Source organism: Remersonia thermophila, chromosome 1 (assembly GCF_042764415.1).
Source record: "Remersonia thermophila strain ATCC 22073 chromosome 1, whole genome shotgun sequence".
Classification (NCBI taxonomy): Eukaryota; Fungi; Ascomycota; class Sordariomycetes; order Sordariales; family Chaetomiaceae; genus Remersonia; species Remersonia thermophila.
Genome location: NC_092217.1, coordinates 1,321,919 through 1,342,459, shown reverse-complemented (window position 1 = coordinate 1,342,459; position 20,541 = coordinate 1,321,919). Strand labels below are relative to the sequence as shown.

The following is a 20,541-nucleotide window of genomic DNA, read 5'->3' as shown; positions in this document are numbered from 1 at the left end:
GTCTTCCAAACACGGCGCGGGGCACGTTGCGGCACGTGGCACATGAGACATCATCACCCCATCGCGACCCTCCGCAATACCTACCCACCTACCCTACCCTACCCTACCCTACCCTACCCGGTACCTGACCACATGCCAGATGAGATGCATCTCTCCTTGATCCTCTCCGTCCCAGGATGGCCAAGCCCAAAAGACGCACCCCGCCGTTCGCCCGTTCGTGGTCTTTTGCCATCTCCGTCTCCATCCGAAACAAACAGTACGCAACCAAGACGAGCAGGAGGAAGACGAGAACAAGACCGGAGAAGAATTGTTGTTGTTATTGTTGTTGCTGCTGCTGCTGCTGCTGCTGCTGCTGCTGCTGCTGCTGCTGCAGCTGCTCTTCAGCGATTCGACCACATCTCCCGGAGAGCACCTCGCTATATAGAAATGTTGCTATAGTAATCGCCTTGCAGCATTGCCAACGTCGCCAAGACACACAAACACAAACACAAACACAGACACACACAATGGCACACAACCCATTCATCCCCAGCAACCCCACGAGCAGACAAAGGAGAGAGTTACCGGTAGCATGGAGCCAGGAGGTCTAGGAAGAGGGGGCGGACAACGAGTCTGATCTGTTGCTACACGCCACTTCTTGCCCCACCAGCACACTACCTTCTACCTGACAGCGTTATACACAGTCTCGTCGTCGTTGTTCTTCCGGTCCGGCCAGCCCAGTCAAGTTCATTTTTGTCGTTTCCACTCTGATGAAACCGTGCCTGTCCCGTCCCAGATTAAAGCAGTCCATCCACCTCCGAAGCCAGACCAGAGAAAAATCAACCAGCCCATGAATCCCCGTGAAAGCGCGCGATATTCGCCCGAGGTAAGAGAAAGAAAAAAAAAAAAAAAAAAAGAGGCAATAGAGAAGAGGGGTATTTCACGAAGAGAAGTGAAGCAAAATAGACGAAGAGAAGAGAAAGAAAAGAAAGAAAAGGGTCAGAGAGAATATATACCACAGAGATGGCGCCATCGTCGACGATCGACTCGCGCGCGCTGTCCGACATGTCTGCGACGGCCTTGCCCGCTCAGGAGCTCTCGATAGGCACAAACGAAGTAAAGTTAAAGTCGATGAGACCATCCAGCATCCAGTGCTGAGGGTCCCAAAAGTCGTAGTTGCTGTTGTTCTTGTTGTCGAAGTAGCCCAGCCCGCCTCCTCCCATCATGGCAGAGCCTCCTTCGCCCCCCATGGCTGAGCCGGTGGCGCTCGGGGTAAGAGCGCCGTTGGAGGCTGCAGCCAACCCCAGGTTCGACGGCAAGGTGTGAGAGGGCGGGGCAAGAGTGCTGTCCAGATGAGTAGACGAGGCTGAAGACTCATTAGCCGAATCGGGATTCGTGGGTTGTTTGAGAGCTACATCTCGGCGCAGAGAGACGGTAACAAGTTTTCTTAGCCCGCACGAGTTCACCCCAATCTTGCAAAGAACAAAGATGGGCAGGTAAAGACGAGGGTCTAGAAAAGGCGGAGTGAAAGGGAGGGGAAGGGGAAGGGGTCTAGAGGGGGAAAGAGAGGAGCAGTAAGGACCGGGCGGCCGGGAGGTGGGAAGCACAACACTCACCGTCAAGGGTCCCGCGGCCGCGGGCTTGGTACTCCTCGCGCCAGTGCCAGATGGAGTCGAAGACGAGGCTCATGCTATGGCGACACCTCACCTTGAGCTGCAGGCTGTCGTCAATCTCTAGGTCGTTGCCGCCCTTGAAGGCCGAGCCGTTGGCCTCGACCTTGGCGCCGTTCCACATCTGCACCATGAGCTCGGCCAGGCGCCAGTTGAGGTCGTTCCGAACGACGCTCGTGGTGCGGATGGCCTGGATGGTGCGGTGGAAGAGGGTGCGCCCGCGCTCGGCGTCGATCTGCTTGACGAAGAAGGAGCGCATGAGCTTGAGGAGGGCAAAGCCGGCGGCCACGAGCATCTGCTGGGTGTAGTTGGTCGCGTACTTGAGCAGGTACTGGTCGCGGACCTGGTAGCGGTACTGCTCGGGGCACGCCTCGGGCCCATCGAGGATGTAGTCGAGGTACCCCGTGGTGGCGCGCCACAGGCCCATGAGGTCTTCCAGGTACCCTGGGGTGCGGCTCGAGTCGAAGAAGCCCGCCAGGCGCAGGTGCAGGCAGGCGGCCTTGAGGTGGAGGTAGACGATGGGCGAGAGGTTCTGGGCGACGATGGAGGCCTGGAGCTCGTTGAACTCGCGGCGGTAGACGCGCATCAGCATGGCGCGGTGCTCATCGCCGGCCACGCCGCGGGGGTCGCTGGCGTTGCTGTACATCTCCTTGGACACCTTGTCGCAGAAGCGCTCAATCTGGAGGCGGGCCTCGAGCTCGGGCCCCAAGGCGAAGGGCCCCTCGACGCCCGGGCGGATGGCCAAGGTCCAGTCGTACAGGGTGGAGGCGGGCTGGCCGTAGCCGGTGCCGATGGTCTGGGCGACGATGTTGGCCACGGCCCACGTCTTGATGCGGTCGTGGAGCCCCTCGTGGTTCAGCTCAACGGCCACGCGCGAAAAGTCGTTGATGTGGTTCGGGCGGTGCAAGCCGATGCCCGTGGCCGTCTTCATCATGACGCCGCACAGGATGTGGGTGGGGTCGGCGGAGCTGGTGCTCGTCGGGAGCGGCCAGGTGCACAGCAGGCAGAGGGCCTTGACCACAAAGTAGCTCTGCGGCACGTCGCCGACCGTGTTCCAGAGCAGCCTCGTCAGCGGGCCCGACAGCTTGGTGAGGATGTTGGGATCCGAGGCGGTCCGCCGGCTCGCCACGGCGACGATGGCCCAATACAGCAGGGGGTGTTGCTGGTAGTACTGGTCGGGCGTTTGCGCGGGGTTGAGGAAGGGCAGGAACGGGTGGTAGTAGTTGAAGAAGGCGCCGAACAGCTGGCTTTCCTCGTCGTCGGTCAGGCGGAACTCGTCGAGCTCGCGGGCGATGCGCGGCACGGCGTACGAGCCGCCGCGCTTCAGGTGAAGCAGCGACGAGACCGCCTCATCGGAGCCCATGAGGGACGAGTTGCGGGTGTGCGAGTAGCCGGTGCTCGCAACGACGGGCGATTGGAGCTGCGACTGCACGACCGAAGGGGCGGCGGAGGGGGGCGCCTCGTCCTCCTCGTCCATGACGAAGCCCTGGGCCCTCGCCTGCTGGACGGCACGACGGAGCCTCTCGATCTCCTTTTCCATCTCGGCATGCTTTGAGCGCTTGCCGACACGCTTGAAGTTGGATTCGATCTTACACTCGAGCTTGAGGCGGTTGCACCGCGAGCAGCTCTGGAAGGGTTCTTGGACGACATCGCAGCGGAGCTAGGCGAGGGGGTGGGGGCGTGAGCGTCCGGTGGAAGAAGAAGAGGAAGAAGAAGAATGAAGAAGCCAAGGCGACTGACTGGTCCGACATACCTTTTGCTGCCGGCACTCGTTGCAAGCCCGCTTCACGCCGGGCAGGCGGCGGCTCTTGTTCTCGGGCGAGGCTCCCGGCCTGGTCTCGTCATGCTCGGGGGCGTCATGGTCTGGGTCGTGGTCGTGGTCGTGGTCGTGGTCTGGGTCGAGCGCGCTGCCCGGGCTGCTGTCGATGAGGCTCCGCTTGCGTTTCCCAGAGGCGGCACCATTCAGGCCCTGGCTCCGCATGCCGGCTGCGAAGTCCGAAGGGCTCGCCATGGTGACGGCGGCGGCCGGAGGATGGGGCGGCCGGCTCGGGACCGCACCCCCGAAGGGAGTGTGGGGAGGGGGGAGGGGGGCGAACGGGAGAGAAGGGAAAGACGAAGCGACGGCGTGTGGTTGGCCTTGTTCAAAGGGGTGGCTTCGGAACGTGGGCGTCCCCAGGCCTCCCTCGGGCTGCCGAGTCGGGGGACGGCTCGGATCGGGATCGGGATCGGGATCGGGATCGGGAACGGGTGCCCGATGGACTGACAGACTTGGGTTGGGCCGTCGTTGGGCCGTCGTTGGGCCGTCGTTGGGCCGCGGCACTTGGGGCTCGGTGGTAGGGTCCGGTCCGGTCCGGTCTCGCGGTTTTGCGGATGGATGGGGAGAGGAATTGGAGGTGAATGGGAAAAAAAGCTGCCGATTTACGGAAAGGGTGGGCAATGGCCCATCCTCTGGCTGGCGACTGGTTGCTCGCCTGCCAAACATGAGCCGGGCGGGGCTGGTGACTCGAAGCGGGGGGGGGGGGGGGGGGTCAGCGGCCGCAGATGCAAGATTTTTGGGGGTGGGGCCCGTCCCCGATGCTCATTGGCCACCCTCGCCTCTTGGGGTCGCACCGGACCCACTCTGGCGTGGCCGAAGCGGGCTCCACCGGTGGCTTCACCTGCTGCTGACCTTCGCTCCGCCCTTCTCGGGCGCCCGACAAGCCAGGCACCTTACGGTTCCGGGAATGGGAGCGTTGCACCGTCAACCAAGCTCCCGCGCTCCCAACGGCTGAACATCCACCGTGGACGCGCTATGCCGTGGCTGGAGGAATTCGACGGAGGCAAGACGACAAGTTTCCGCTTCGGTGGAATGGTTTTTTTTTTTTTTTTTCCCCGTGTCCACCGTCAAGTCAAAGACAAGACACTGCAGTCCGTCGCGTCGTCCCGTCATGCATGCAGCTCCCACACCGCTTCAGGGGAACCATCTGTTTCTAGCCATGCATGCAGTTGGTTCGCATGTAGGTAGTTATGATATGCCATGTCTAGGTACCGACCGAGGCATGGAAAACCATCCGGGGCCTTCAACATGATATGCTTTACGCCTCCTCTCGAGTCGCCGATGACACTGCTCGCTCAACAAACTCCATGGACATCCAGCGCCCTTCTCACCTGTTTTAAACAGTGCTGGCATCGAGTCGGCCTGGGATTTCCCATTGATAACCGTGCTGGTGCGCTCCCTGAGCATGTTCACCGCAGCTCTCTCCTAGGGGACGGGATCAATGTGTTCCCAGACACGCACGTCCCTCCCGTTACCAGAGGCCATATGTTGGGAGCAAGGAGTCTCTCCACCACAGCGAAGCTCGACGTACAAGACGCTGCAGCAGCCACCGTGTGAACAATCATCGCCATGCCGTATCACGACGGCTCATCCACCCCCCTGTCAGCGTCAAACCGCAGATCCATGTCGACGTCATGGCAAGACCCTCAGGGAGGGGTGTCTGTAATGCGCGTGATTGTTCGGATGCGGTGCATGTACCTGCATCTCAGAACCTGGATGCCGCCATAAGTGCGCACCAACAAGCCGTCCGATAGCCGCCGTGCGTCTTGAGCCAACAGGAAATTGACAACCTCTTCCTTGTAGCCTAGCGCACCTGCGTCAAGTGCGTTGCCATCACCGGGTAATAACAGCCGCGGCCCTGCGCTCCGGTGAGAGGCGACCCTCCGGGGGGGTTATTCCCTAGTTCGCGACCTTGATATCTCACCGGAGTCACACCGATGCCACACTGATGTCGCTCGCCCGTGTGAGATGGGAGGCCAGCTCGGGAGCTGAATGACCGTTATGTCTTCTTTGAGAGCTGCAGCTGCCGAGGTGGATCGGGCCGAAGAACAACGGTCTGAGGACATTCCCGAACCCTCATGAGCACACACCCGAATCGAGACGCCGGGCAAGCGTTGCCGTTGAGGAGTGAGTGCAGCATTTCGTGCCAAACTCTGGTTGTGACAGGTCCCAGACAGCCAGCAAATGACTTAGGATCCAATCCTAACGGACTGGCGTCATGAGCCGCTATCGCCGTGGCTTCTCAGCTCCGACTCCTAGGTAGGTTCCTAGCAAAGCTGGGAAATGCTGGGCTGGTGACGCTTCAAGGGGCTGTGGTTGTGTCGGTGAGATGGGCACGCCCGGGAAAGCGGACGCGTGAGAACCACGTCCAAGGTCAGGTAGACGTCGAAGATGATCTCCGAGTTTGCTTCCCGATGGACAAACAACGCCTTGTGCTGGTGTTGTTTACATCCGAGGTCATCCCACAAGGGGGTGGCAAGTGATGCACCAGCCACATTCTTCTGCGCGCCGCGCCCACGTGGCTGGTGCAATGACGACACAGGTTCGTCAAAGGCGGGAAGCTGGTGCGTTGGTGGGTCCCGCAAGCCCCCCCAAGTTTCTCTTGACCTAGCAACATTCGGCCGGCCGCCACAACCACACACCCCATTGATCCTCTGGTACTTCGCCATGGGAGCCGGCGGGTCAAAGGCAGCACAGAAGACGGTGCGGAAATTCCCAACGCGCGCCCCGGGGTCATCCCCTGCGGCGGCGGCGGCGGCAGCAGCACCACCAAAACCACGGGCGCCCGCACCACCCTCACCATCTCCCGCATCCTCCTCTGACGCCGCAAAGCCTCGGTCTCCATCCCAGCAGGCATTCTACACCAAAGAAGAGGGTACGCCGGCGGCATCCGATCCGTGACATTTGACCAGCCAGCGAGCCACCCCCCGCTAACATATACCGCTCAACCCAGCGCTGCGAGCCGACGCCGCCGCCACGGGCACCAACCTCTCCCAGGACCCAGACTTCATCTCCCCCGACTTCGCCGCTCGCCTGCACAAGATGGGCATTGTCCAGCCAAACCCGTTCTGGTCGCCCTCGTCCATCGCGAACCCGTTCCCCAGCGGCGCCACCCCACCAGGCCTCGGGCAGCAGCAGCCTTCCCAAGCGCCAACACCTGGGGCAACAGCAAAGCCGATCTTCCCGCCGCCCCCTCGCAACGTCACCCTGGGCGCGCTGGAAGCCAGGCGGCGTCTTGAGGCCCGTGCCGCCGAGGAGCTCGAGCGGCGCGGACGGTCGTCGGATCCCGGCGCGGAGCTGCTGGATGTCGGTACGATCAAGCGCTTGCTGGTCATGCGCGAGGCGGGGACGCCAGAGGGGGATATCGAGGCAAGGTTGAGGTTGCGGCCGGGGGTGGTGAAGAGGTTGGGGGGAAAGGGCGTTGTGGCGCCTGCTTCGTGAGGGGGTCTTGTCCCGGCCACCCTACGCGAGCGAGCAGCGGCTCAGAGCCGATGAGAAGAGGAGAGGAGACAGATGGGGGGGAAGGAGAGGGAGAGGATAATTCTGGCATTGGTATTATCAAATCGGGCCGGTGGCTATGGGAAAACGCACGACATGACTCTCCCCTGTTTCGCTTGTGTAATCGCACCGTTGAGATACCCCGGTCATGGAAGACAAGGAAAGAAAAAGCAAAACGGACCTCTGGCGCCAGCTCCCATACCGCTTGAAGACTGCCATGTCCTGATTTACCTACCCCACGTGTCGCACATGCCTGCTACCACGCACAATGACCCCCGTCGATCCTGAGATCGGCCCCCGTCATGAAGCTGCTCGCATCGCTCAGCAAAAACACCGCCGCCCCGCGATACTCCTCCGGGTAGCTCAGGCGCTTGAGCATGTTGGCGTCGGGCCAGGCGGTGCGCCGCTCCGGAACCGCCTCGAACAGCCCCGCCGTCATCTCGGTGACGATGTAGCCCGGCGAGATGGTGTTGACGCGAATGCCGTGCTCGCCCCACTCGGCTGCGAGGTTGCGCGCAAGCTGGAGAACGGCCGCCTTGGAGGCGTTGTAGGCCCTGTCTCACATCGTCAGCGGGCCCGAGTGGCGCCGTCGTCAACAAAGAGCACGGAAGCGGGAGAAGAAAAAAAAAAAAAAACACGGAAACCCTACGGGCAAATCAAACCCCTGTTCGCCACCGTGCCGCTCATGCTCCCAATCAGCACCAGGCTCCCCTTCTGGCCGCGCTTGATCATCTCCCTCGCCACGGCCTGGGCCGTCATGAACACCCCCGTCACGTTGACCCCGAGCATCCGGTCCGCGTCCGCCGCCGCGTACTCGAGCGCGGACGTCTCCTGCTGGATCCCCGCCGCGGCGATCAGCCCGTCCAGCCTGCCCTCGCGCTCCGCGACGGAGCCGACAACCTCGCCCAGCGCGGCCTGGTCGCGGACGTCGACGCGGTGGTAGTGCAGCCTCTCGCCGCCGGCGGGAGAAAGCTCCGTCCTCGCCCGCTCCGCGACGCGCGCAAACGCCGAGCCGGGAGCCGGCTCGGGGAGCCGGTCCAGCGCGTGCACCACGGCGCCGGCTTCGAGAAGAGCCTCGGCTTGGCAGAGCCCGAGGCCGCGGGCGCCGCCCGAGACGACCACGACGCGGTCGCGGAGGGAGAACTCGGGGAGAAGGTGGCTTGTGCGGGGGTTCGTTTGGTTCGGCGGCGGCGGCGGCGGCTGCTGCTGCTGCTGGAGGTGGATGGAGGTCTGGTGGATGGCGGCGGCCCGACCGGGGATAACCAGCGGGCGCCGAGTGGCTTGAAGCAGGGCGTGGCGTCCCCGAGGTTGGAATCGGGTCAACATGGCTGTCTCTTGGTCTCTTGCAAAACTGGTTGGTGGTGAATGGCGGGACGGAACGGAAATGCAATCAATGTCTCCAGAAGCTCCCATGGTCTTTGTGATCCATGGTCGCACCGATCGCCACGTGCACTGGCTTCGTTGTTCTTCCAGGCCAGCCAACCCGTCGACAGGCCTCAACAGCTAGCCGTTGGGACTTTGTTCTCCTATAAGCAACGAGGCTCGGCGCGATCTTGTTCTCTCCGGTCGTTGACGCTGTCGGCCATGACTACGCTGGGCCTTGCAGCAGTGATGCCTCTCCTTGCCACGTCATAACCGGTGTGATCGCAACGAGCCCCTCTCTTACACCGTCACCCAACCCCTCACGGCAATCAAGTAGGCACGCAGGCAGACCAACCTGGAGAAACCTGTTCCCGCAACGACGAAGGATGCCCCTCACTGCACTACGTCCAAGGATCTAGACCGGCTCCCGGAGGTGGTACCGTAGGATCCCTGATGCCAGCATCGATTCTTTCCTGCTGTTATTGGTTCTGGTGCCCGGCTGATACACCCGGCCGATTGTTTTCATTTGCGCCTCCTGCCACGCCGTCACAGTCAGGTATGCAAGATGGGATGCTGCCAGCTGACCCAGGGCTGGCCACCGTGATGCGTCGAAGGTTGTATTGAGTATGTGTCAGCCGTTGTGCGAGAAGAAGCGGATCTACTGTGTACTATAATTAACAGTATACAGCGGAGAAGGGGATCCGGCCCGGGGTTTCCCAAAGCGGACAACCGGAGCCCGGATGTGGGGCCTGGGTCCCGGAACCCGGAGAGGCATCATCAGCCATTCCTCTCCGGGATTGTCCTGCATCCGGAGCTTGCTCACCGTCACCTTGGCCCTTAGAACGTCTGGGATCGCGCACCGCGCCCAGGCCTGTGTCGCAGCCCAGGTGTTGACGGTGCCAAGAATGGACGAGCGCGACGCCACGCAACGGCCTTGTGTTTGCTCTTCCGCCCCGCTCCCCTCCCACCGAGTCCGGAACAGCACCGGTGTGCTGACATCCAAAACCACGCCGTGGCCGTCCCAGAGAGCCATGTTGTACGACTCTGAAGGCCCGTGCCATTGGCGTGCGTCTTGTCCACGAGACAGCCGCCGCGGCAGCATGCTCCCAAGACCACCAACAATTCTGCAACCTTGTCTCGCCGTCAGACCCCCCCGCGCGCAGTTCCTCTAGCTTGGACATGGGGACATGGACACGGCGCCAGATCTGGTCCTCCCCTTTACCCCCTCTCCCCCTGTCCCCATTTCCGGGTCGTGACTAAAATTGTGCGTGGCGCTCACGACCGATCATTGCAAAGGGAATTACCGGCCTGGTCCGTCAGGGGGGATCAAGACCGTTCCATCTTAGCTGCCGGGCATCCACGAGGTTCGGCACCGAGGTTGTCCGACGGAGCGGTGCAGCACCTCTTATCTCCAATCTACACTATAGCAGGTGGTGCACACGCTACTTGGGGTGCCTGGGTTGAAGAAAGGTCCACGGTCCGCTTTTCTTCGCCACTCTGCCGTGGAGCGACTCGGGGCCATCCACACCCGCGTGCACCCGCGTGTGTTACTATGTAGTTAATACTGACTACATACGTACGTACGGACCAGAGCACGGCTTTGGGGTACCCTAGGCCCTGGGAAGCGTTCGATGGTTTCCTGGGTTCCATCGTGCTACGGAGGGAGATCCGGCTCGAGCATGCCGCCTTCGGCCCGTCTCCGTCTCCGCTGTTTCCTGACGATATCAGCGGGGCCCCGAGGGGGAGAGGGGAACGAGGGTACGCAGCCACAGCGACCGTCGCCCCTCATCCTCCATCGACACATGTGATGGGGTTGGTGATGTGCTCGGGGGGGACGCATCGCCCCCAGCTGTCTGGTGAACACCGCTTCCGCGCTCATGCTTTCCTCATTTCGCACCAAGAACGCGGGGAAGCCTCTTGGCATCCACGTCAAAGCGCGTGGAAGTCGTCTGACAGTGGGTCTCGTCATGGTGGTGATGGTGTTGCCGCGCCATGAGGCTGGCCTGATGAGGCTGATGGGGGCTTGATGGTTGGGGGACGGGCGGCGGGTGGTTCGCGATAATGGTCTGTGCGGACGGCCGCCATGGAAGCGATGGCCTTGTAGGACCTCGTCGTTGCTGACGACGGTTAGACGTGAAGCAATTGCAACCGGGTTGTTCGCCTCGTCCGCTCCGCCAGACCGAAACGTCGCAGTCCCTCATGTCGCGTTTCACATTCTTCGTGGAGCCTCCATCCCGCCCATCCCCTGCCCATGGCGATAGCGGCTCACGTGAATCAGCGAGATGGCCTGATCTGCATCCTGACAGCGCAAACGGTTGCTACTCGCGCTGGGGCGCCACTAAGAGCCGATCATCAGATCATGTTGTCGAGCAATGGAACGCTCGTTCCCTGACAATGGGCATGCCGACAAGGGCCCCTGACCCCTGTCGAGGTTGCAGCCTTCTCGAACGACTCGGGGGCCACAAAAAGTCTATCTTCAACCGCCGCATCCGACATGTCACTCCATGTCAGGGGACATGGCCCTCGGGGAGCAGGTGTAACGATATGGCACCACCGCAAACGCAAACCCGGCCCCGTGCCTGTATGGTAGTATGGTTCGCCGCCCTTGCGGGCTTTCGCAATCCCGACAGCCGCTGATCCCCCACGCCTGCACTGCACGCACCCGAACGATGCTACTTGAATCCGATGGGGAAGCCCGCAAAAACAACAAAAAAAAAAAAAAACCCCAAAAAAGAAGCAACAAGAGGCCAAACTGATAACATTAACCGTGGAGCGCTCCACGCACGGCATCTCAAGAGGACCAGGCTGGCCCGCAATAGCTCGCCCTCCTTCGGCATAGTCGCGGAGGCCGTTCCTCGTTAACCTCAACACCGGCGCGGACGGGTGAACCCAGATCTTGGGGCAGGGCTCCGGCGCGTTTCCGCTTTGGGGAGAGGGCGAAGATCGTACGATGCCCACTGCCAAAAAGAAACGCTGGATTGCTGAGGCGATCCCAGTCCGAATCCAGGGGGGGTCCATCTTTTCGTCGTTCCCCACCCCCCAAAAAAATCAACGCCTGATTTCTTGTGTTCGCCGCAGGGGCAAGGCTTGGACAGTTTTTTTTTTCTCGCTGGATATTTCGCATCGTTTTGACGAGATGTGCATGGCGTAGCGTACTGTAGCGCTTGTTCGTTGCTCCGCATTTGCCGTCATGCTTCCCCCTGACCGTCCGGAGATTGCCATGGCGGACATTTCGCTCTTCACTCGGGATTTCACGGGCCAGGGCATCTGCGAACCCTCTGAGAGCCAGCAGCCAGGGTTTTTTGGTAGGAGGGGTAGATACGAAGTAGCGCCCAGGATGGCTGCTCACTTTCAGAGGCGCCCTGGCGGATCAGCATGGGAGGCGTCGAGGTCAAGTCGTGTGCTGTATAGTATGTACTAGTACTACAGTAGGCGTAGGGCCACGGCTCGGAAATGACAGCATGGGATGTTCCCCGAACTGCTGGCCGGGTCCCCCGGCAGACGACCTCCGGGTTCCCTCAGCCCAAGGTTGCATGCGACGCCGGGTGAGGCCGGCATTGACGGTGTCGGTGATCGGACGTGGCGTCATCATTTGCATCGTCCGTCACCTTCTCCCCCGCTCGCCGTCAGCAGCAACGTGACCAAAATAGATGCCCCTCCCTGGTCGTGGCTTGTGTTGAGATTTTTTACACTACTATACATACATTATGGTACATCACGCCTACCTCTCCGGTGACGGGCAGGTCGCCTCCAGACAGATGGTGCCTTTGGGTCGTGTGGGATGGGAAATTTGACCTCTCCAGGTACCTACGCTACATTACATACTCCGTACTGCGTAGATGAGTTGCGTGTGGAGCCGACGCTGCATCAGAAAAAGAAGTGCGTTGAACGGGAGGTGGATGTGGGACACCACCTCCCAGGGTTGGGCTCGCCTAGCCAATCAAGGGAGAAATCACAAGCCTGGGACCCGGCAGAGCCACTACGCTGCGGTACCTGACCAGGGACGGCAAGGCTGACGCCGTCGTCCCAAGCCCGGCTCGGGGTTCCGGACGAAAGATCGCACGCTATGCGCCCAGCACGCGTGGCGCGGCGACAGAACGGCAGCGGCGGCGAAGGAGAAGAAGAAAGGGGCAACACAAATGCTCCAGCGGCAAGGCATGCCCCATCCCGGACCCGAGAGAGGCTCGATGTTACACTGTTGCACGTGTGTGCGTAACGTTCGGCGAACGAAGCAAGGGTCGCGTTACTCTGGGTCTCGGCACTTTTTTTCCCACATCAGGTCTTTTGGGGGCGTTCCGTCATACGCAGTACATCCCGACAGAAGACGCACAAACACGGGGACGACCATGGCCAGCCGTCGCCATCCATCACCCACAGTCGATTGACGATTACCCACATGGCATACTCTCCAGCGGGCCGCCGCGCTGAGAGGCAATCCCCTCCTCGCTTTGGGTCAACCGGGACGAGCTAGGTTCCCTGGACCCGAGGACCTGATTGGGACCAGCCGGGGGCGGACCAGGGGGGAAAAAAACAAAAATGGGGGACAGCCGAAATGGGTCCACTCGGTTTCAAAAGCTCACGCCCCATCTCCGAAGCATGGGGAACTACGGAGTGTACAGACGTATCTGGTTGGTATAAACCTACCTACCCGCGACGGGCCTCGCCCAGACGATACGCCATGTCGTTCCTCTGTCCTCCTCCACTCCCCGTTCGTCATCTCTCTCCGCAGAAAATTTGTTCTTGAAGACCCGATCCGCCCTTCTTTTTCCAGACTTCTGCTTTTCCTTCTCCTTCTCCGTCTCTTCCCTTGTCCGACTTGACATCCCTGCCTCCTCCCTCTTCCCCCCCTTCTCCCCACCATAGTCCTGGATAGGACACACCCACACAGGCACACACACACGCCAACACACACACACACACACACACCACACACACACCACACACACCGAACAGACGCCATGGCGCTCACATACCAACAGTCAAAACTGGTGAGGGACACCATCCCCGCCCTGCGGGAGAAGGGTGAGGTGATCACAACGACCTTCTACCGCAACATGCTACGGGACCACCCCGAGCTCAAGAACTACTTCAACAGCGTCAACCAAAAGAACGGGCGGCAACCTCGGGCGTTGACATCGGTCATTCTCAACTTTGCTTCCAACATTCACCACATGAGCGAGCTGATCCCCAAGTTTGAGCGCATGTGCAACAAGCACTGCTCGCTGGGGATCCAGCCCGAGCACTACGAGATCGTGGGCAAGTACCTGCTTCAGGCCTTCGCCGAGGTGCTGGGCCCGGCCATGACGCCGGCCGTGTTCACGGCGTGGGAGAAGGCGTACTGGGTGCTCGCCAAGATGCTCATCGGCCGCGAGGCGCAGCTCTACCGCGACTTTGACAAGTGGACGGGGTGGCGCAAGTTCAAGATCGACCGCGTCGTGCCCGAGTCCGAGGACATCTACTCCTTCTACCTCGTCCCCGTCGACGGCAAGAAGCTGCCGCGCTTCCACCCGGGCCAGTACGTCTCGCTGCGCGTCCACTCCCCCGAGGGCTACATGCAGGCCCGCCAGTACTCTCTGAGCGAGGCCTGGCGCGAGGACTACTACCGCATCAGCGTCAAGCGCGACGAGGGCACGCGCTACTCCAACTCGGTCTCCCAGTCCTACTTCCACCCCGGCCTCGTCTCCAACATCCTCATCGACCACATGCCCGCCGGCTCCACCGTCGAGCTGAGCCACCCCTGCGGCGAGTTCTTCCTCGACATCAACAACACCTCGCACATGCCCCTGGTCCTCATCTCGGCCGGCATCGGCGTCGCCCCCATGATCGCCATCGCCAACGCCGTCACCCGCAACCAGCCCGGCCGCCCCATCTCGTGGATCCACGGCTCCCGCCGCACCGTCCCCTTCGAGGACCACGTCACCACCCTCCGCCGCCAGCACCACCCGCACTTCCGCACCAACATCTTCAAGACGCACCTCGCGGCGAGCGACATCGTCGGCGTCAACTACAACTACGACTTCCGCATGGACCTGGCCAAGCTCAACCCGGACGACCTGTTCCTGACCAACTCGGCGACCGAGTACTACATTTGCGGGCCCGAGCAATTCATGCTCGAGATTAGCGACTACCTCAAGACCCAGGGCGTGCCGGCGAGCCGGGTCAAGTTCGAGCTCTTCTCGACGGGCGACCTGTCGTTCAAGCACTAGCGTTCGACTGGGGCTCTTGAATCCATTGCCCCCATTCCTTCCCCTGCGTTTAGTTCCATGAAGTCTTCGACTTGGTTGGCCGGCGGGTTGACGGTTGTGGGGTGGCGGCAAGGGTGCGTTGGAAAACTTTTCTCTAGTGGGTTTAGGTCGTTTGCTTGGCTGGTGGGAACGGGGCGATGGTAAGAGCATATTATTTTGGACGAAAAAAAAGAAAAAGAAGACGAGAGAAAGCGGTGTTTTTTCTCATCGAATCGCATTCGCATAGAGGAGGAAGAGAATAAAAGGCAGCATGGAAAGGCAGCAAGTAGGGCACACGGCCCTAAGGTATGCCTTGGATACCCGGGGGGGTTGGGGTTGGGGTTGTGGTTCACGCTTTGGAGGGTTTTGCTCTGTAATGGTCTCATCATCATCATCATCATCATCATTAGCGGTAATGGCGTTGGAAAGAGTTTATGAGAGAGAAAGGGGAAATTCCTTTTGGCTACCTGGAGGGGGTTTCTCGCCCCCTGTTTGCCTGTTTTGCAGGTTGGACTGCCGTGGGTCCAGAAAAGAAAAGACCTTACGTAACGTGTAATTTGGGATGCAAACAGAGAGCGCTTTTTCCAGATTCTGGAAAGGGATGGCCGTCTTGGTCCGTTGCTTCGTTACTTGTACAGATGGTGGAAAATCGTTCATTGTTTGACGCGGCTGATGCAACCCAAAGGCAGGGGAACGTTGGGGCTGAAATTCGCCAACATGTGTACACGCGATGTGTTTCTCTTTTTGTTTTCCCCGATGCATGCAGAACCCCTCTCTGCCTCTGGCTGACCCAACCAGCTGGTTGCGGTTGCGCCGGCGCGGGTGTCTGATTGCCAATCCCGATACCATTCCCCACCGGGCCGCGCCGTCCCGGCTTGGCGCCGGGTTCCTTGTCGATCAGAACGCTGGCTTCAGGAACCACGATACAAAAGTGGAAGTACAAGCATGAAAAATAAAAAGAAAGAAAACAAACAGTACCCATCCATTCGATAACGCTATGCGTTGACCGCCATGTACTAGTCAACTGCCAACACTTCGTGTTTTTCCCTTTCCAGGGAAACCCTCCGTGGCCCCGCTGCTAGTTCTACCGCCACGGGGCCCGCGGCCCGCGGCGAATACCGGCTCCCGGATAAGCCCCTTTTCCTTGGTGAGGTCCAATACCGCCAATTTGACGGCTGGGTGAACTAAACCCAGAGATAGGGGTTCCTGCCGGCTGGTCATCATGTATCTACGTCCCCCGTGTTCTAGAGGTCTGCAAATCCCGCTTGCCTCCCACTTGACATCGTTACAACAACACCCGTCAGCCGCCTCGTGGAAAATGTGGATCCAGCGTTGTCATTCCTTCGTTCTACTCCATAGACCCAATCGATGGACCTCTGTTTTCCTTGTCTCAAAACGCCCGTGTTCGGGAACTCCCGTACCTAACCCAGAGACAAACTCGACGTAACGAAAAGCAACGCAACGACTTCAGGAGACGTCCAGAGTAGCAAGCAAGAAAAAGCCAACGTCGAGGTCAACGCGACAACCCCAGCCCGCTTCCCCGTCCTCTCCGCCTGCATCCCAACTTTACGTTTACCACCTCTTCCCCTGCCCCCTCCTCACCAACCCTCCCACGTCCCCCACCAATCCTCATTCATCCTTTCAACCTCCTCCTCCGTCAAACCCGCACATCCTCCGCACTCACACCGAAACCCATACGCCGCATACAGCTCGGCCGGGGTCCCGCCATAGCTGATCAGCAGCTCCTCGCCGCGGGGAACGCCGCCCTCGGCGCAGACCATCATCACAATCGCGCCCGTCTCGCTGTCCACCGCGTACGACACGTTGCGCCGCGGGGAGGGAAGGCACGCGTGGTTGAAGCGCGACGCGGTCGCGAAGATGGCGAGGCGCGAGGTCGGGGCGGGCTCTGTGGGGCCAGAGCTGGCGGCGGTGGGAGCGGGGATGAAGAAGCTGATCGTCGAGGAGATGGACCAGTCAGCAAGACCGTGATAGGCGGAGGGGGCACGCGGCGGGGGTTGGTGGAAAGGGGTTTGGAACGAAGAGGGAAGACGCGGTGGCGAGGGGGAGACCAGGAAAAGAACAGTAATGCAAACGAAGAAAAAGAAAATATTATGTATCCACTGCTAGAATTAAAAAAAAAAGATGGGAAGGATGAAAAAATAGAAAAGAATGAAAAATACAGCTGCAGGGGCCTGACCAATAAAAAAAGGGGGAAGAGGGAGAGGATAGGGAAAAAAAGGGGGGGCAGTAACTACCGAAAACGGAAAAAAGTAAACAAAAAGAGCGAGAAAAATATAATAGAAATCACTTACGCATTGTACCCCATGATACGCTTAATCCGATGCAGCGGATCACCATCATCAGCCCCGTGCAGTGTCATGTAGGCCTGCTTGGCCTCCTCCGGGAGGTTGTGGTAGTCGAACAGCAGCGAAGAGCTGGTTGTCACGAGCAACGGCTGCTCCACCAGGATGGTTTCGCCGCAGCAAAGGTCGCGCGCCGCGAACGCTCCCAGGCCGCCCAGGCTCGACCGGCGGACGACGAAATGCTCGTTGCGGAAGATCACGGGCAAGTCTTGCATGGGCGCCGCCGGGGCTTTGGCCTGATCTTGGTGCAGGCCGGGGGGAGGCGACGCCGTCCGCGATGGGACCGCGGCACGGGCGGCGGGAGACAGCGTCGATCTGGTCGACGGGGATGAGCGAGCGGGGGACGGGAACGCCGAAAGCGTGGGCAGATCAGGGGCGTTAGGAACAGCAGGGTCGAGGCTAGTCGGGGACGGAGGCGGCGCGATGGGTCCGATCGTCAGGTCGTCGAGCATGTCCATCAGCATCCGTGCCCAGATGGTGATACCCGCCTGATGGCTCGGCTCGTTGGGGCTGCTGGGGATGGTGACCGGGGTTCCGCTAAGATCGTTTTCGGAGGCGTTCTCGTCATCGACGGCGTCAGAGGTGAACCCGGATGCCGGAGAAGTGACCTCGCCGGATTGCGTGGCCTCCCGGAGGCAGTGGGACAAGTGGGACACGATTGTGTTCAGGTCATCGGGATTGCCGTGTTCACCATCAATGGCCTTGTCTTGAGCTTTGTCTCGGGTATTTTCACCGCCGGGAACATGCAGGTGCCCGTTCGTCTTGTCGGCTGCTGCAATAACCCGCCCCATCCCGTTAGGCTCAGCCTGATAGATCGGCGGCCTGTTTGGGGTGGAAAGAACGTCCGACAGGTATGTCTAATTCACCGTGCGTAAGCCAAAGCTGTCTTGGTGCTCCCCCCTGAATCTGTAAACACACGAACCATTGCAGTGCCCGGCCCGGCTTGATTGTTCTTGCACATCCTGAAGCTCGCCATGTCATCTAGGCTAGCCAAGGAGTCGCTCGTATTCTCTGCTTCGACATAGGAATGGTCGCAGCTCATAGGAGAAGTGGCCGCCATTGTCACGATCACCGGCGGAACAATGCTGTAATCGTCGGAGCCCTTATGTTGTCTGCGTGGGTGCTAGCGATCAGTGCGAGCTCTGTCACCACTAGCTGTCGACTCTATTCAGTTGGCTGAAGGCTTTCTAGATCTTGTAAACGAGACCATTCGATAAATAGACTTGGACTTCGGCCCCTAACGAGGAAAAAAGAATGACGTGTTCCTGCGGACGCCGATCAGCAAGACATCGAGCGGCTAGATTCGATATCGGTTAGTGTATCCGAGCGAGGGAAAAGGAATATTGGAATAAATGGAGTAAGCTCCCTGTGCTAACCCGTGTCTCTGCCCTTCGGTTCGTGAAGGATAGAAGGAAGAACAAGTGCGAAACCGTGGTCGGCGTTTTAGTATACAAGCAAGCTCGCAGGACGAAGATAGAATGCTTAGCGTATTTGGAGGGAAGATCGATCAGAACGCTGTTTAAGGTTTTTCCAGAAGTAAACGAAATCGAGAGCGCCAATCTCAAAGGTGATTCTGCGAGGAAGGTAACCAGAACCTTATCGACGTAAAGATAAGAGGGTAGCTTGCTGATGAAAAAGAAAAAAGAGAGAGTGCCAATGGCTTTGTCGTAGGCTGTTGGAAAACCACCAAGACCAATGGGATGGTGGCTTCTGCTGGTGGACTGGGGAGGTAGTCCAGCCAACCGATCTATAGAGAACCTTCGAGATTATGTAGCAGAATGGGAGTGTGTTGGCGAGTGGAAAGAGTCTGCTGCAAGAGAAACGATCAGAAGGCTAGCGGCTGTGAGATTTGGTGAAGATGCCCCCGGCCATAATGTGTAATGGAAACAATGAGAGAAGTAAGGGCCTCCTCTTGTCAGCTACCTGATATTCCTACGTTCTGTTGCAAGATGACAAGACTTGAGATGCAGTGTAGGTTGCTACCTAGTGGCCGAGGGTTGCATACACACTTTGCATCCGTATAGTACGCTCGTTAGCGACAGGATTGTGTTAGAGAGCCAGTCCCTCAATAAACTCTACCCTTTCCAGAGTCAGAAGTGAGCCACATCACGGAGCTAGAATGGCGTAGCTCCGGTGCTTTTGGATGTCTCTTCGGGTTCCCAAGCAACAGCTGGGTAGATGACGTTGCGTTGGATATGGGTGGGACTGGTTCAACTAGCGATAGAGTCCAGTTGTTTCTCACGGGTAAACCAACGACCAACAACATCCCCTTTCGACTGGGTGTTGCGAGACAGCCCCCCCTTGTCTCTTCTTGGCCCAGTCAAAGGCCGACATCTTCTGTCCTTTGATCAGAGTTTGGTGGGTGCTTGGCCTCTCTTACAACCCTCCCTGCCCCTTCAGTCTTGCTTGATGATGGCCTGTTGCTTGGAAGAGAGCAGCAGACGTGCTACTCTGTCCTACTCTGTCCCTATTGCTCTTACAGCTCTAGAGGCTGCTTCTCCTCGTGTTGGTTCTGCAGGCTTGACAACCTCCTTCAGAAGCAGCTGACAAAGAGCCGAGCACTTTGATGCCAATATTGCGTTTTGTGCATATAGAGGCGAGGCTGTCTGTTACTTATACTGCGGTGTCCGACCGCAGGAAAGGAAACTGTGGTCTGGGGCTGATACGGCTACAAGACTCGAGGATAAATCCATCACGGCTGCCTTGACTTTCCTCAGTCTCTTACTTTGTCATTTTGCGTAGGCAGATACCATCTCGATACATACTTAAGTCTCAGGCACTGCAGAAACTCTTAGAGCCATCTCGTCGGCCAGACTGTTAGTTTATGAGTGCAACCATGTCTCTCCGTTTCTGTCTTTTCTGGCCTTGGCCCTGGCCACTGGAAAGACGTCTAGTTGTGCTGCCCCAATGGCGAATGCCCGGGAGCGTGGCTTTCTCGCACACCGTTTTCACGGTACTCCAATGGTAGACTCTTCAAACCAGGGGACCTTCAAGGTCGATCGCTAGCTGCCTGGGGAACTCGAACAGCTCGATCTTGAGCATTCTACACACCATTTCACTTTCCACCAACGCCGCCCACCATTACCCCGGCTAGTGTTGATGGTTTCCATAACGACACTTTTCTCGACCTCGAAGCATCAACCCGCTTGACCTTCACCGAGGTTGACCGGCCCTATAGCACCTTTCACGATATCGACCGGTTGGCACTGGCTCATGCCCCAGCGCCTGCCGCTTGGCTGGCCAGCGCAATCCCAATGCAGAGCGACGACGACCCCTACACCTATCCAACATCTGGCTACTCTACCTCGGCATTCATTTGGACGTTTAGTTCGGGAGACAAGATGCTAGTCACAGCATTGGTCCGAGCCACAGACGCCACCAGCCCTTCGACGGTCAGTCCCGAGGAGACGCCAGTCCCGAGGAGATGCGAGACTCTGGAAGTGGCTCATGGCATAACTTTGGTGTGTCTCTCTATAGATTAGCTCCCTTTGTGGTGTGAACCGTTCGTAAAACCCGCTGGCAGAATGTTGATGGGGTAGCAGCTGCATTCCCTGCGTGCTGACTATTGATGCATGTCTTGCAATCACAGAGGGTTTGACCCAAGCTGAAAGAAGACAAAAAGCACCCCA

The 20,541-nt window shown here is 59.3% G+C and overlaps 5 protein-coding genes across 5 annotated transcripts; 2 read left to right on the top strand and 3 right to left on the bottom strand.

Moving 5' to 3' along the window:
- Positions 1-1,067: 1,067 nt before the first annotated feature.
- VTJ83DRAFT_390 (uncharacterized protein) lies at positions 1,068-3,660 on the bottom strand (the record flags this gene model as incomplete). The annotated part of the gene is made up of 3 exons (XM_071010329.1): positions 1,068-1,390; positions 1,596-3,309; positions 3,403-3,660. 3 exons carry the CDS (start codon positions 3,658-3,660, stop codon positions 1,068-1,070), a joined length of 2,295 nt encoding a protein of 764 aa, XP_070869743.1.
- Positions 3,661-6,132: 2,472 nt separating this feature from the next.
- On the top strand, positions 6,133-6,906 carry VTJ83DRAFT_389 (uncharacterized protein; the record flags this gene model as incomplete). The annotated part of the gene is made up of 2 exons (XM_071010317.1): positions 6,133-6,340; positions 6,419-6,906. 2 exons carry the CDS (start codon positions 6,133-6,135, stop codon positions 6,904-6,906), a joined length of 696 nt encoding a protein of 231 aa, XP_070869742.1.
- Positions 6,907-7,219: 313 nt separating this feature from the next.
- Positions 7,220-8,376, bottom strand: VTJ83DRAFT_388 (uncharacterized protein; the record flags this gene model as incomplete). The annotated part of the gene is made up of 2 exons (XM_071010306.1): positions 7,220-7,517; positions 7,613-8,376. 2 exons carry the CDS (start codon positions 8,374-8,376, stop codon positions 7,220-7,222), a joined length of 1,062 nt encoding a protein of 353 aa, XP_070869741.1.
- A 4,907-nt stretch (positions 8,377-13,283) lies between these two features.
- VTJ83DRAFT_387 (uncharacterized protein) lies at positions 13,284-14,531 on the top strand (the record flags this gene model as incomplete). The annotated part of the gene is made up of 1 exon (XM_071010295.1): positions 13,284-14,531. The coding sequence occupies one exon, from the start codon at positions 13,284-13,286 to the stop codon at positions 14,529-14,531; it is 1,248 nt and encodes a 415-aa protein (XP_070869740.1).
- Positions 14,532-16,857: 2,326 nt separating this feature from the next.
- VTJ83DRAFT_386 (uncharacterized protein) lies at positions 16,858-17,703 on the bottom strand (the record flags this gene model as incomplete). Its single annotated transcript, XM_071010284.1, has 1 exon — positions 16,858-17,703. One exon carries the CDS (start codon positions 17,701-17,703, stop codon positions 16,858-16,860), a length of 846 nt encoding a protein of 281 aa, XP_070869739.1.
- Between the last annotated feature and the right edge of the window lie 2,838 nt (positions 17,704-20,541).